This window comes from Phlebotomus papatasi, chromosome 2 (genome assembly GCF_024763615.1).
Source record: "Phlebotomus papatasi isolate M1 chromosome 2, Ppap_2.1, whole genome shotgun sequence".
NCBI lineage: Eukaryota > Metazoa > Arthropoda > Insecta > Diptera > Psychodidae > Phlebotomus > Phlebotomus papatasi.
Window position 1 is genome coordinate 192,503 of NC_077223.1, and position 12,864 is coordinate 205,366.

General features: G+C 33.0%; 4 protein-coding genes across 4 annotated transcripts in view; 1 reads left to right on the top strand and 3 right to left on the bottom strand.

The window, feature by feature from the left end:
• Positions 1–1,714: 1,714 nt before the first annotated feature.
• On the top strand, positions 1,715–3,727 carry LOC129802031 (aarF domain-containing kinase 1). Its single transcript, XM_055847575.1, has 2 exons — positions 1,715–1,970; positions 2,042–3,727. Exon 2 carries the CDS (start codon positions 2,046–2,048, stop codon positions 3,579–3,581), a length of 1,536 nt encoding a protein of 511 aa, XP_055703550.1. The 5' UTR covers positions 1,715–1,970; positions 2,042–2,045; the 3' UTR covers positions 3,582–3,727.
• Positions 3,694–4,666, bottom strand: LOC129802034 (m-AAA protease-interacting protein 1, mitochondrial). The gene is made up of 2 exons (XM_055847579.1): positions 3,992–4,666; positions 3,694–3,918 (listed from the first exon to the last, which is right to left on the bottom strand). The coding sequence occupies exons 1-2, from the start codon at positions 4,582–4,584 to the stop codon at positions 3,783–3,785; spliced, it is 729 nt and encodes a 242-aa protein (XP_055703554.1). The 5' UTR covers positions 4,585–4,666; the 3' UTR covers positions 3,694–3,782.
• Positions 4,667–5,024: 358 nt separating this feature from the next.
• Positions 5,025–7,417, bottom strand: LOC129802033 (putative odorant receptor 85d). The gene is made up of 4 exons (XM_055847577.1): positions 6,339–7,417; positions 5,802–6,285; positions 5,586–5,741; positions 5,025–5,520 (listed from the first exon to the last, which is right to left on the bottom strand). The coding sequence occupies exons 1-4, from the start codon at positions 6,443–6,445 to the stop codon at positions 5,458–5,460; spliced, it is 810 nt and encodes a 269-aa protein (XP_055703552.1). The 5' UTR covers positions 6,446–7,417; the 3' UTR covers positions 5,025–5,457.
• A 3,568-nt stretch (positions 7,418–10,985) lies between these two features.
• Positions 10,986–12,864, bottom strand: part of LOC129804997 (uncharacterized) — an 8,466-nt gene continuing 6,587 nt past the window's right edge. The window contains exons 3-4 of the mRNA XM_055852798.1: positions 11,940–12,044; positions 10,986–11,876 (exon numbers count right to left, since the gene is read on the bottom strand). Coding sequence (XP_055708773.1) covers positions 11,040–11,876; positions 11,940–12,044 — 942 coding nt within the window. The 3' untranslated portion in view covers positions 10,986–11,039. The remainder of the gene's footprint in view (positions 11,877–11,939; positions 12,045–12,864) is intronic.

Sequence of the window (12,864 nt, forward strand, 5' to 3'; positions counted from 1 at the left end):
TAAACAAGCTTCAAGATTTTTAAATCTAAAACTATTCTATAAATAAGCGACTGTTGGAGAATATAGTAAAGTGATTGGTATAAAAATAGTTACGTTGGCTTAGACTTGAAATGAGAAAAAAAATATTAATAGGGTCTTAGAAAAAATGTAGAATAATATCAATAAATTCCAAGAAGTATAATTTCTTCGACTGAAGAAAAAAGAATTTTAAGAAGGCTTCGAAAAACAACTATAATTGCAATGAATCTTAAATATGTATTTATCGATTCACAATAATGGATAATCATAAAATGAACAGGACGTTTAAGGTAATTATTAACAGTGAGTTAGTAAAATTAGTGACGGATTTCTGCACTGCAGGAACAAGAATTCAACCGTTATGAATTCTTCGGTACATGTTTGCAGTTCTTTCATCATTTTACAAAGAATCTGGCAAAGGCATCGATTATGTAAGAACTAGTAAATAATTATTCATACAATCGTAAGTACAACCAAAGATTTTGTATTGCAGTAGACTCTCTCAAATTCGGGCATTTGAGACCGAAATATCACCCGAATTAGAGAGAAATTCGGGCGAGAAACTTTTTGAAATTCGACGATTTTTTGTTCATTTGTATAAGTACTCATATTAATTTTATATTCTCATATTTATGGTTAATTTCATGAAAACTCCTTAATAATGCAAAATCACATCAGAACTAAGACAAACCATGGCAAAAGTTGACCAAATTTGCTTCATTAGAAAACTTAAAAAATATCGATGAACTTTTTTTAAATTTAACTGCTGCCCAAATTAAAAAATAGTCCGAACTCAAAAGAGCCGAATTAGCGAGAGTCTACTGTAATTCTAATCTATTTTTACCCACTCTAAACATTAAAAAATATGTAGTGAGAATAAAAATCGAAAAGTTTTGAACGCACGAACATAATACTCTCACCACGAGTTTAATGGATAATTTTTTTTTTTAAATCAACTTATAGGGTTCAGAAAAATATCAGCATAACCCTTCCCTAAATGAAATAGTTTTTCAAACGCGCTTTGTCACCCCTTTTTTTTATAAACATTAATTTACAAACCAAGTAACTTTCACCCTAGTATACCCAATATACCCTATTGGCCTATTCCATAATATCAACATTATTCCTCTTGAAGAAAACAATAGGCAATGCTGGGGCAGTTTTATGGAAAAGCATGACTGAAAAATATACTTAATCTAAATTAATTTAATTTAAATTTATTTTTGGACATTTATTTTGAGTATATAATAGATTATATAATGCAATTCACAATATTCGGTCAACTCATTTTTTAATAATGCTTTCTATTTTGCCTATTTGTTGGCTAAACACAAAATTGAAGTACAGTGCCTGCTCTCTAATCCGGATCGCCGTAATCCGGACGAGTTATCGACGGTTACATTTAAAATCATTTTGAGGTTATGTATGCACGAGTATTGAGCAATGAAAATGATTTATCCTGTGATGTTTTTGTTTAATAAATGAAGTATAATAGGATAGAATTCTCTAATTATGTCTTTTAAAGCTTCTTTAAAACTTTTATTCTAATTCTAGAAAAAAAAAACTTGTATTCTATTTTCGAGACGTTGAACAAATTCAAAAAATCCATCTGGATTACGAAGCGGACATCTGTCATATTGTCTCCCAGTCATCCGGATTATAAAGCGGGCACTGTATATTATTTTTGAAAAATTTTGAGCAATAATCCCTTGTCATTTTTTCCACACATACACACATAAAACGCATGTTTATATGCGAGGGAGATGCACACGTGAGGTGAGACCATCCACAAAGTGAAAGCGCATTGGCAAAAAAAAAGTTTTTAAACGCATAACTAAATAAGACAATGCCCAATGAGTGAGGTGATAAATATGAAAATTAGCTTTTGGAAAGTCTCCATCATTGAGTGAGACTTATTTTTGCTCGTGGAAGATTAGCAGCTGACTGAGCAAGTAAGTTTTTCTAGGGATTTTTGCTCTGGTATGGACTGAGTGATGTAATTCAAGTTTTATTGTTACACCAGGAAGATGATAGCAGTGAAACGTGTTCTGAAATATGGGATTTTGGGAAGTACAATCCTTGGCAGTGGCTACAGTTTGCACGCCAATGATTACAATATCAATTCTATAGCTCTTGTTAGGCTGGCTAATGCTGGTTTTGCCATCTATGACATAGCCTGGACGTACAAGAAGCAACTGTATTACAAGGATTGGGATAAGACTAGCCCTGAGTATATCGAGCAAAAAAGTGTATGCCACAAGATTGCAGCCGAGAGACTATTGAAGCTGATTCGAACTAATCGGGGAGTTTATATTAAAGTGGGGCAACATATTGGAGCTCTGGAATATCTTTTGCCTAGTGAATTTGTCCAGACGATGAAAGTATTGCACAGCAAAGCACCCCAGAATTCTGTGGATGATCTTTTTAAGGTGATAAGGCAGGATCTAAAAAAAGATCCACTTGAACTGTTTGTTGATTTCGAAACTGAACCACTTGGGACAGCATCCCTGGCCCAGGTGCATCGAGCAAAACTCAAGGATGGCAGTGTAGTAGCTGTAAAAGTTCAACATCCCTATGTCCGAGGAAATTCAATTGTAGACATGAAGACTATGGAAATTTGCTGTCGTGTTATGGCATGGATCTTTCCTGACTTCAATATGCAGTGGCTAGTGGATGAATCCAAAAAAAATCTTCCCATTGAATTGGATTTTCTAAATGAGGGACGCAATGCCGAAAAGATTTCCGTAATGTTCAAGGATTACAAATGGCTTAAGATACCTAAAATCTACTGGAAATACTCAACGGACAGGGTATTAGTGATGGAATATGTAGAAGGAGGGCAGGTGGATGATCTTGAGTACATGAAGCGTCACAAGATCGATCCTATTCAAATTTCAAACTACCTCGGTGTACTGTATTCCAATATGATCTTTGTAAATGGATTTGTCCACAGTGATCCACATCCTGGAAATATTCTCGTTGCAAAGACAGCCCGGGGAGACACACAAGTCATGTTATTAGATCATGGGCTGTATTCAATGCTCTCAGACCAATTTCGCTACGATTATTCCCAGCTCTGGTTAAGTATTCTTCGGGTAGATCGCGTGGCTATGCGACAATTTAGTGAGAAGCTTGGAATTCGTGGAAATCTCTATGGAATATTTGCTTGCATGATCACTGGACGTCCTTGGGAGGCTGTTCTTCAGGGTATCGATCGCACAAGACAATCCACAGATGAGAAGAAGGCCATTCAGAATGAAACATCAATGGTTTTGCCTCAAATTGCCGATGTATTGGAGCACGTGGATCGACAAATGTTATTAATTCTAAAGACTAATGACCTCATCCGTAGCATTGAAACCACACTTGGTACGCAGAATAGACAGACAGCCTTCGCAGTAATGTCAAGATGTTGCATCCAAACGGTGTTCCATCAGGAGCAGGCCAAAAGTAAATCAGAGTGGAAGAAATTCTCTTTAAAGCTTAGAAAATTCATCATAGAACTCAAAATCTCCATATACTATACTTATTTGTGGATATTGAACCTTAGACTCTGGTCATGATAATATATAACATATTGTATTATTTCTCCTTGAGCATTGCAAGTAGTACTCAACCCTGAGTCGCCGTAAAAGGGATGAAGAAACAAAAAACAAAAGGTACTATGCAACCCAATATTTTAGCCATGTAATAATATTTGTTTTTCAAATTCTATGTTTTTTTATTTACACGTGCCTAGAAAATTGAAAGATTCTCCCGGAAGATCATTCTTCTAGGAGATCGTTGGGTTTGAAGTGGTTCACAATATTTATTGTCCAGTCAGATTCGTTGCCTTTCGTGAACTCCTTTATGAATCTGTAGTTACATATTGAAATCTTATCTCTATACTCTGGCATTACTCTGAAAAAGATAGCAAAATATTAATTTCATCTACAACTCATAAAATTTTAAACTGATGATTCCGAAAACTCACCCTAAATTTATTGGTGGTGTTTCGCCACGCTCTTGCATATCATGGAGCCCCCTGAGAGCATGGAAAATCATTGTAATCTCAACCCAACGCTTTTGAGTAGTATCATTACTGCTGGAACTTTCATCGAAAATTATACCGACTTGGTAGGGGAAGGAAAAATAGATATCCTCTTTGATGACTCGAATCTCATGTCTTTGAGCTACTGACATGCTCCTGAGGGACTTTGCGAGTTCATTGACGCACTCCTTGGACACCCATTCTGAAATTCCCGATGTATCACCATCGGAGAGTTTTGTGGACACTGCCTGGAGAGCCTGTTTAGCACCAAATACAAAATCTGGCATGTTGAATTCCTTGTCGATATAAGGACGGATGATAAAGTTGACCAGAATCCAGTTTCGCATTGATTTGAACACAGTTGGCCATACAAGTTCAGGAAAATCCATCAGAGGTGGTAGTGACCGATTTTGGCGATTTTGGGTGTTCTTGGACGACTCATCGCTGGATACTGAGCGAACAGACAAATGCAATTTATTGCATTTGAGTACTGGCACAAGTTTATTTAGCCGGAAGTTCCATATATTTTTCAGCATATTTCTTGGATTTTCAAAACAATTTATCTGACACCCGGACTGCCGTGTGTCGTGTCGTCACACGAAATTGAGCACATTGAGCTTAAAGCTTGAAATTCAAATAAAGATGGCAGTTGCAATGCTTTTCGCATAATGGTAAATTAAAAGGATTATTCATCATACTCACAAAGAATTACTAAGGCTAAATAATTTTATTGTAACTCTTTCATAAGTGATCCCTTGACATATAAAATCGCTTTTTATCCTCTCTCTATTTTAGCATATTTCTCTTAAAATAAAAATTAACTAAATGTTGGCGATGGAGGCAGAATTTTAGCTGATTTTCTTTCTCCACTCCGGAGAAGATTCAGAGATTTGAGAGTGTCACTTGCTCTGATTGACGATTCTGGCTACTCATAAATTCAATTAATATTGAACAAAATATTCTCAAAATTATCACAATAAGAATTTATTTAAATGTTTGCACAATTCAGAAACGACATTCACATACATAACGGCATCAACACAATCCTTTTCTGTAGTGCATCAGAATTCCAGATTGTCAGTTTGCTTTATTCTTGTTTTATGCGTTTGACAGAAATTTCACGAATTTTAATAACTCAAATTTAATGTATCTAAGCTAAGAAATCTTAACAAAAAAAATTTCAGTGTTAAAAGCATTAAATTAATAAATTAAAATAAAACTCAAAATATTTACTTTTAAATTTATTGCTTCGTAATTTTTTGTTTTTTTTTTAAAGATTTTAATCAATACGGATCAATTATATTTCATTGATTAATATTATAGTACGTATTATGATCAGAAAAATTAAAGCAGCAAGTGAATATGTCGATACTTATCACATAATATAAAAATTCACAAAGCAAAAAAAATCAAATCCTTTTGTCTTGCATTGTTTGCAATAGTGTAAATGCTCTAGTAGAACCGCTAATTACCTAAAATAATGGAAAAGAAATAGAAAAAAATGTTGATGACTTTAATCATATAAAGTTTTCTATACTTTAGTAAAACTCTTTAAAGAGCTATTAAGTAGTCCTAAAGCAGTTATATGGACAGGCTTCTGACTCCTTAGCAATATTAGATGATAGAAGTAGCGAATTTTTGGGATTTGACGATACCATTGCGTGGAGTACACAGCAAAACAAATGCTTTCGCTCTAAAACGCAAGATTAGCCTGAGAGTTTGAAGAATAAACATATAATATTCGAGAAATTACCGTTTGAGTGATGAGGCTCCCAAAATACGTAGAAACGAGGAGTTGAATAAGAGCACTAAAGACAAAAGTTAAATCTCGGGTTATTTGACTGCTCTTCATGTGCTCAGACGCCTGAAATAATACAGCACAAATAACAAAGATAATGATCACATAGGCTACAAAGAGGGATGAACTGATGATTTCTTCCATTTTCTTGACGAAATCTAAAGCTAAATTGTGAAGCTTTACACATTTTATCAAATATAACTTTCTCTCTAGAAAACGGTCCTGTACTAGAGATACATTATCATCATTCGATGAGACGATGGTGTCTATTTCTGTTATCATTTTACGTAAATCTTGAAAGCAGGCTGATATATGCAAGATTACACCGAAGAAGAAAGTATCTAAAGCTACGCAGTAAAGAAGAGTCCATAGGATGTTTAGTCCAACAAGAATATAAGCTAATCCATATCCGAGACCCGTAGAAATGTCCCAGGGAAACCTTTAAATAATTATTATTTAAATATCATGTAGAACTCATGGTTTTAAACTTACTCCACTTTGATTGGCAATTGCCAGGAAATCAGATCAACATTATTGTATATTTGATAAAGAGCAAGTTGCAGAGGATATATCATATAACCACACGTTAAAAGACCCATAAATCGTTTATAAAATATCGTGAGATTGTTTGACAAATAATCTGCCTTTGTGTAATACTCTCCGCGATTAGATATAATTCCTGAAAATTATTTTTTTCTTTCAAAATTGATTCTTTATCAAATTATAAATTTCGTAGCTGTAAAAATAACTTACTCTGTTCAACATTCTCCTCTATTGCAAAGATAAATTTTTGTATCCTTCGATTGTGATATAAAAAGAGTATACACCGGAGAAATAACATTACGTATTCACTGAACAAACTTAAAACATCTGAAAATTCAGTCATATCTTTTGGTTGGAAAAAGTAGGGCACTTGGAAAAAGCTAATCCAAATTAGATTAATAAGACTCACAGTAGTCAAAACTTGATAGTATTTTTTAGGATATAAATTGGGCATTAACCCTATGAAATCTAGCAATAAACGTGTTTCTTTTAAAATCATTTTTTTTATTGAGACTCTTTAAATTTAAAGTTACAAATATAGTAACTTCTTGAAAGGTGCATCAGCAATTTAAGTAAAAAATTCTTGATATCCTATGTAGTCTATATCTCATAAAGGTGTGACTATTATATTCTACTAAGAGCATTATTACTATTGTATTCATAATATATTTGTCCTTCGATCGGGCTCAAACTTTGCCAAAGTGCTTCGCTCAATTCCCTAATTTTGAGTTCAAGTTTATAACCTTTGAAGTTTTCTGAGTAAATTATATTGCAAAGCGTCCATCTTTTACTCCCGTACTGCCAGGTTAAAAAAGTCATTTTAGATACACGTTCATATCTAAATATCTGAGACGTATTCTCAACTGTCACCTTCTCAGATACTACAAGGAAACGGGTCATAGCATAGACGACATGAGGATTGTAGACCATCATACTTCCCTGCATGCGATAGTTAAAAAAAAGATCATAATTGCTGCCACTGTAATTGTTTAAAACATCAAATTAATTATATTAGAAAATAATTTTGCGGAATCCTATAAAATTTATAATATTATAATCCAAGGTGAAATTTTACAAATTATTAAAACCAAAAATATGGCGGCCAAGTTCAACAAAGTTCATAAAAATCTATGTAACTCACCTGAAACTCTACGAAATCTATAGAAAACCTATAACAATTTTTAATACGATTCGAAGAACATTCGAAGCTATATTTTGGTGATTTTGTTCGGTTTACATGTTCCATTTTGATGTATAATAAGTACAAAAAAACTGAGTTCTCCCTTTTAAAAATTATAAAAACGTTTACATTACCATAATAACCGCTTGTAATTGCGTATATTATTTAAAATAAAGTTAAATAAATTCTCTGAAATATTTCAAGTTCGACGGAATAATCCTACACATGTACACTGCCAACAATTTAAGTAGGGACAGTGACACTGAATCTTTAATAGGCGACGAAAATGACATCTTTTATATAAATTTATTTATATCATTATAAGAGAGGATGAAAACACTAATATAGAATGATTTAAGTCTAAAAGCTTTTTCTCATTTTTTTTTATTTTTCTATGTGTAAAAATTCTTCTAAACATATTATCATTCACGCACAACTTAAGTAAGGAACATAGGAAATTTCGATTTAAAAAAAAAATGAAAAATAAAAAGGAAATCTCAAAATTTGAAAGTTAAATTAGTACTTAATGTTTATCAGTGATGAATTGAGGGTCAATTCAGCAACAAGTAAAATTTTGGGAGGAAGACGTAAACTTGAGAAAATGTTCTGTTGGGGCTGTATTAATATTTTGAGTTTCCGGGACCTTGAAATAATCGTGAAGCTCATAGCTGACCCTACAAAGTTCTCAAAATTAATAAGCATTAAGGCAATACAGTATTTGCATACACTTAAGGGTACTGTCGTTTGGATCAATCGGACCAATAGTTTAAAGAAAACAACAAATTTTGAAATTATGCAATGTGTTAAAAATGCTTCATCTTCAGATATTTTCTGGAAAATTTGTGGCAGAAAAACCCTTCAGAGATATCCTCGAAGACACGGATGCAGAGCACAATCGACAAGGTGCCCTGGAAGGATAGGAATTATGACTCTATGAATATCGTTAAAAAATCGAAACAAGATTGTTGTAATTAGTGACTATAGATTCAAAGTTCTTGCTTTTTTTCGCACCCAGAAAAATGTTGAAAACCCTTATATTTATCCGAAAAAAGGATTCTTTTGCGATTATTCTCTTTTCAGATTTGAAACTTTGTGGGAAATCTGATTTTTTTCAGTTTTTCAAAAACATTTATAGAGTCATTATCATCTTTCCAAGTCGATCGTAATCCGTATCGATCGGGGCATCTAGTCGATTGTGATCTGCATGCGTCTCTTCGAATATATCTCTAAATAATTTTTCCGCCACAAATTTTTCGGATAATAGTTGAAGTATTTTCAGCTTATTGCATTATTTCAAACCCTGAATTATTGTTGTTGTTCTTTTTAAACTATTGGTCCGATTGGTAGAAAGGACATACCCAGAACCCTTAAGTGTATGAAAAAACTTTATTGCGTTAATACTTAACATTTTGACAATTTTGTAGTGGTAGCTATGACATTTACGATCATTCAAAGCATGCAGAAACTTAAAAATTTAATAGAACCTCTAACACAACATTTTCCGATGTTTTCACTTCTAAAAATTTTTCTGTTCGCCGATAGGATTTCAATTCATCATTGATAGACATTGTGTGGTAAGGTAAGCAACCTTCAAATTTTGAATTGTCCTTTTAAAATTCTTATTTTTTTATCGAAATTACTACTGACTCTAATTAAGATGTGCTTGAAAGATGGTAATATGTATGAAAAACATTCATGTACAGAAAAATAAAAATTTTGAAAAAAAGCTTTTAGGTTTAAATCATTCGATATTAGTGTCTTCATCTTCTATTATAATTATAATGATAAAAATATATCCGTATAAGAAATCTAATAAAAACAATCGTTGCCTATAAGAGATTCAGGGTCACTGCCCCTACTTAAATGGTTGCCACTGTATGTGCTCGAAAAAGGTTTTATAATACATAACCAAATACCAATATTGTTATATTAATTTAATATTTAAGCCTATGTTTTACTCTTTCATTTTTCTGTCAGATATTTATATTTAAATGTAAACTTTGCATTTAATTACAAATTTGACTGAAAGTTCCAGAAATTTCCTCAAAACTTTCAATTAAAATTGAAAATGCAGACATTTTAAGTAATCTCCCATTAAGAATCTCACATACAATAACCTGTTTTAGGTTTAACATTGGTTTTTATACTTTGACAGTGAAGAAGAACTTCAAAGCAAAATACTTTGATGGACAGAATTGGGTTAAAGTATTAATTACAAAATGCAATAAATAACTATCATATAATATTCCCTATATCACAAAGGACAAGGTTATGGAAAAATTAAAGTATATTGTATCTAGATTTATTGATTTAGAATGGAGTCATCACTGGTTGACGTTATTATTTCTGGACAGATGACAGTATTCGAAAAATCACAAAATTGTTAATCACGTCATCAAATGCCAATAACATTGAAGATTACTGCAACCTGTCCATAAGTGTATAACGTCCATAAGCGATGACTCCACCCTACAGTTTTAACCCTTTAAGAACGAGACATTTTTTACGGACCGAAAATGAACAAAAAGAAAAAAAGCGATAAACAAAATGAGTGAGACGTCTTACATCTAACCTTGGAAAGTCCAACAGAGTCTGATTCGGTGTATTTTTTGCCTCTGTGAACGATAGGAACAATAGGTGTGATTTTTGTAAAAATCACGCCTAAAAATAGCCCAATAATTAAAAAAAAAATCTGACAATACCAATGAATGATAAACTTTGTTCTAATAAAAATATTATGTATAGTTATTGTAGTTTTTAGTGTCAAGAGGTTTGTGCATAAAGAAATTGTAAATATAAAAAGAAAAATAATAAAATAATTTATCAGGGGGGTCATTTGAAAATTCGTCACTTTGGACCTTAAATATTTACTATATATAGCACATAGTTAGAGATTTACAAAAAAAAATTTTAGACTCCTACAACCTTCTACTTTGCGATTACGTTCAAACATTAAAAAGAAATTACTTTAGATAGCCAGGAAGTCTTATTTTCTCTATGGGTTCGGATGACCCATACATCATGTATTCCACATTATTGAAGCACATACCTTTCCAACGAATGCCCATTCATTAAGTTCTGTACACTAGAACCGGAGAAATAATTTATGATATAAAAGAAAACAGGGAAAACAGAAAAAGATTATTAAAGAAAATTGTGACATTGCAAGTACAGATTCTTCTTCAGGAGATTCGACTTTACCAAAGTTGTTAATTTGTTAAATAATATAATGGAAGAGTTTTTTTTCATTACTGTTGACGTAGTCGTCCCTGCATTGTAATAGCTGAGATTGTTAGAATCTGTTCTAATAGAATAATCCCACTGACTGTCTAATTTCGTCCCGATTTCTTCTCATAAAAAATACAAAGAAATATCATCATGACACTCTTCATATCTTTGTAGTTCATGAACTGGTCTTTTTGTTTGAAAAGTTAAATGGATATTTTATTTAGTATTAGGGTTTGATACGTCTATTTCTTTGTCTGAAAATACAGCGCAACTCTATTAGAATCCAAATAATCATCCTTATGCAATGGTGTGCTCTCTGTAGAGGCCGAATAGTCTGAAATTTTGTATTCTCTGTCATAGTCATAGTCATAGTTGGCAGCATAAGTTGAAGAAGGTGCAGTGTTTCCGTTTTCATAGTTTCCAGATGGATCAATGGCAGAAGCTTTTTTCGCGCCATACGGATTTATAGATGCTTGCAGTTCACTGACAGGTACTACAGTAATGTCTTGATAAGGTGAAGCCGGAGTGGTGGACACGAAGCTTATCCGGGTTTGAGGTATTGCAGTTGTTTTAATGTGGTATGACGTTGGGTGGTAGATAGTTGCAGAAGAAGTTGGTAAAATATCTGCTGAAGATCTAGAATAAACTTCTGGTGCTGCATTATAACTTTGAAGATGGTCATCGGGAATAATGGGTTTTCTTTGAGCGTTATAAGTGGGAATAGTGCCTACAGGTGTTGCTAAAGTCGAACTAGTAACTGGTTGTCCAATGTAGAGATTGTAGTTGAAATTTTTCGATTGATCAGTTCCTTGTACACCAGAATTGAAGCCTTTGAGGTAGTTGAAGGTTGGACGTGGTGTTGGGAGAACTTTATCTACGTTGTATGATACATCAGCTTGATAGCCATTATCATCAGCTCGATATCGCACAACCTGAGTCCGTCCATCTGGGAGATGAACCTTATAACTTCCACTTACAGCACCATCTTTCTGCTGCTGAGTATGGGAGAAATCATCCCCAGAAACGATATCCTTTACAGTATACGAAAATGCATACTGTTTTTTTCTAGTTGAATAATCCTGAGTTTTAAGAAGAAATGTTGACTTTATAGTTAATCTAATGTACTGACGATAAAGACTTACATCATAAATATTTTCTGCATAATCAAGTCTCTGTGCGGGACCTCCTAAGATCTTCTTGTTGAATTTCGAACGAATTATATAAGTTGTTGGAAGTATGTTGTTGTCCTGAAAAGGGGAACCAATTATAAAAAAAAATACAGAGATTTTAATTAAAGGGTAGGCGTTGATGATGTATGTGAATCTCATAAACAACATTAATAACAATGTGAGACACTTGCTTGTAATTGAATTTAAGGATTGTGTTTCAATAATACAGTAGATTCTTATATATGTAGAAATGTCCTCTTGTAACATGGCTCCATTATATTTAGGTGTGATTCTTTCATAAATTCATAGTCACATCTATTTTGCAGTAGGAAGGCAAAGTATCCTAACTTTTTGAAATGCTTAAACTCCTGTCTACAGAGAAGTCGCGTGTTTACACGGCCAAGATTTTTACACTGCAATTTTTTTAGTTTTTACTGGATTACAAGCAATTTGAACCGATTTATAAATCGCTGATTACTTAAATTGGTCACAATAGCTAAAAGAAAAAAATCAGTTAAATTATGAATAAAAATTAGTTATCATCCCAGTTCAGGTGGATATTTTATCTATACATTATACGATTTATACACGCATGACATCTGGCGTATTGTATTTCTCTAGGTCAAGAAGTTCATAAACATGTCCTTGAGTGGCAAATACTATCAGTCTATTTAGTCGGGATCATATTTACTTGAAACGTGTAAAAACTTTAACTACGACTATACCAATTGTAAACCCTAATGCATTAGAGATATGCGGGATATTGAAATACTGTGTCTATATATTGATTTTGAGATGATTTTGTGAAACATTCGGAGTCAGTTTAACACTATACCGACCGTTTTTGATCGTTTTTTGTAGCGCGCTCGGTCAAATAACAGACCGCAATAGGGTAGGA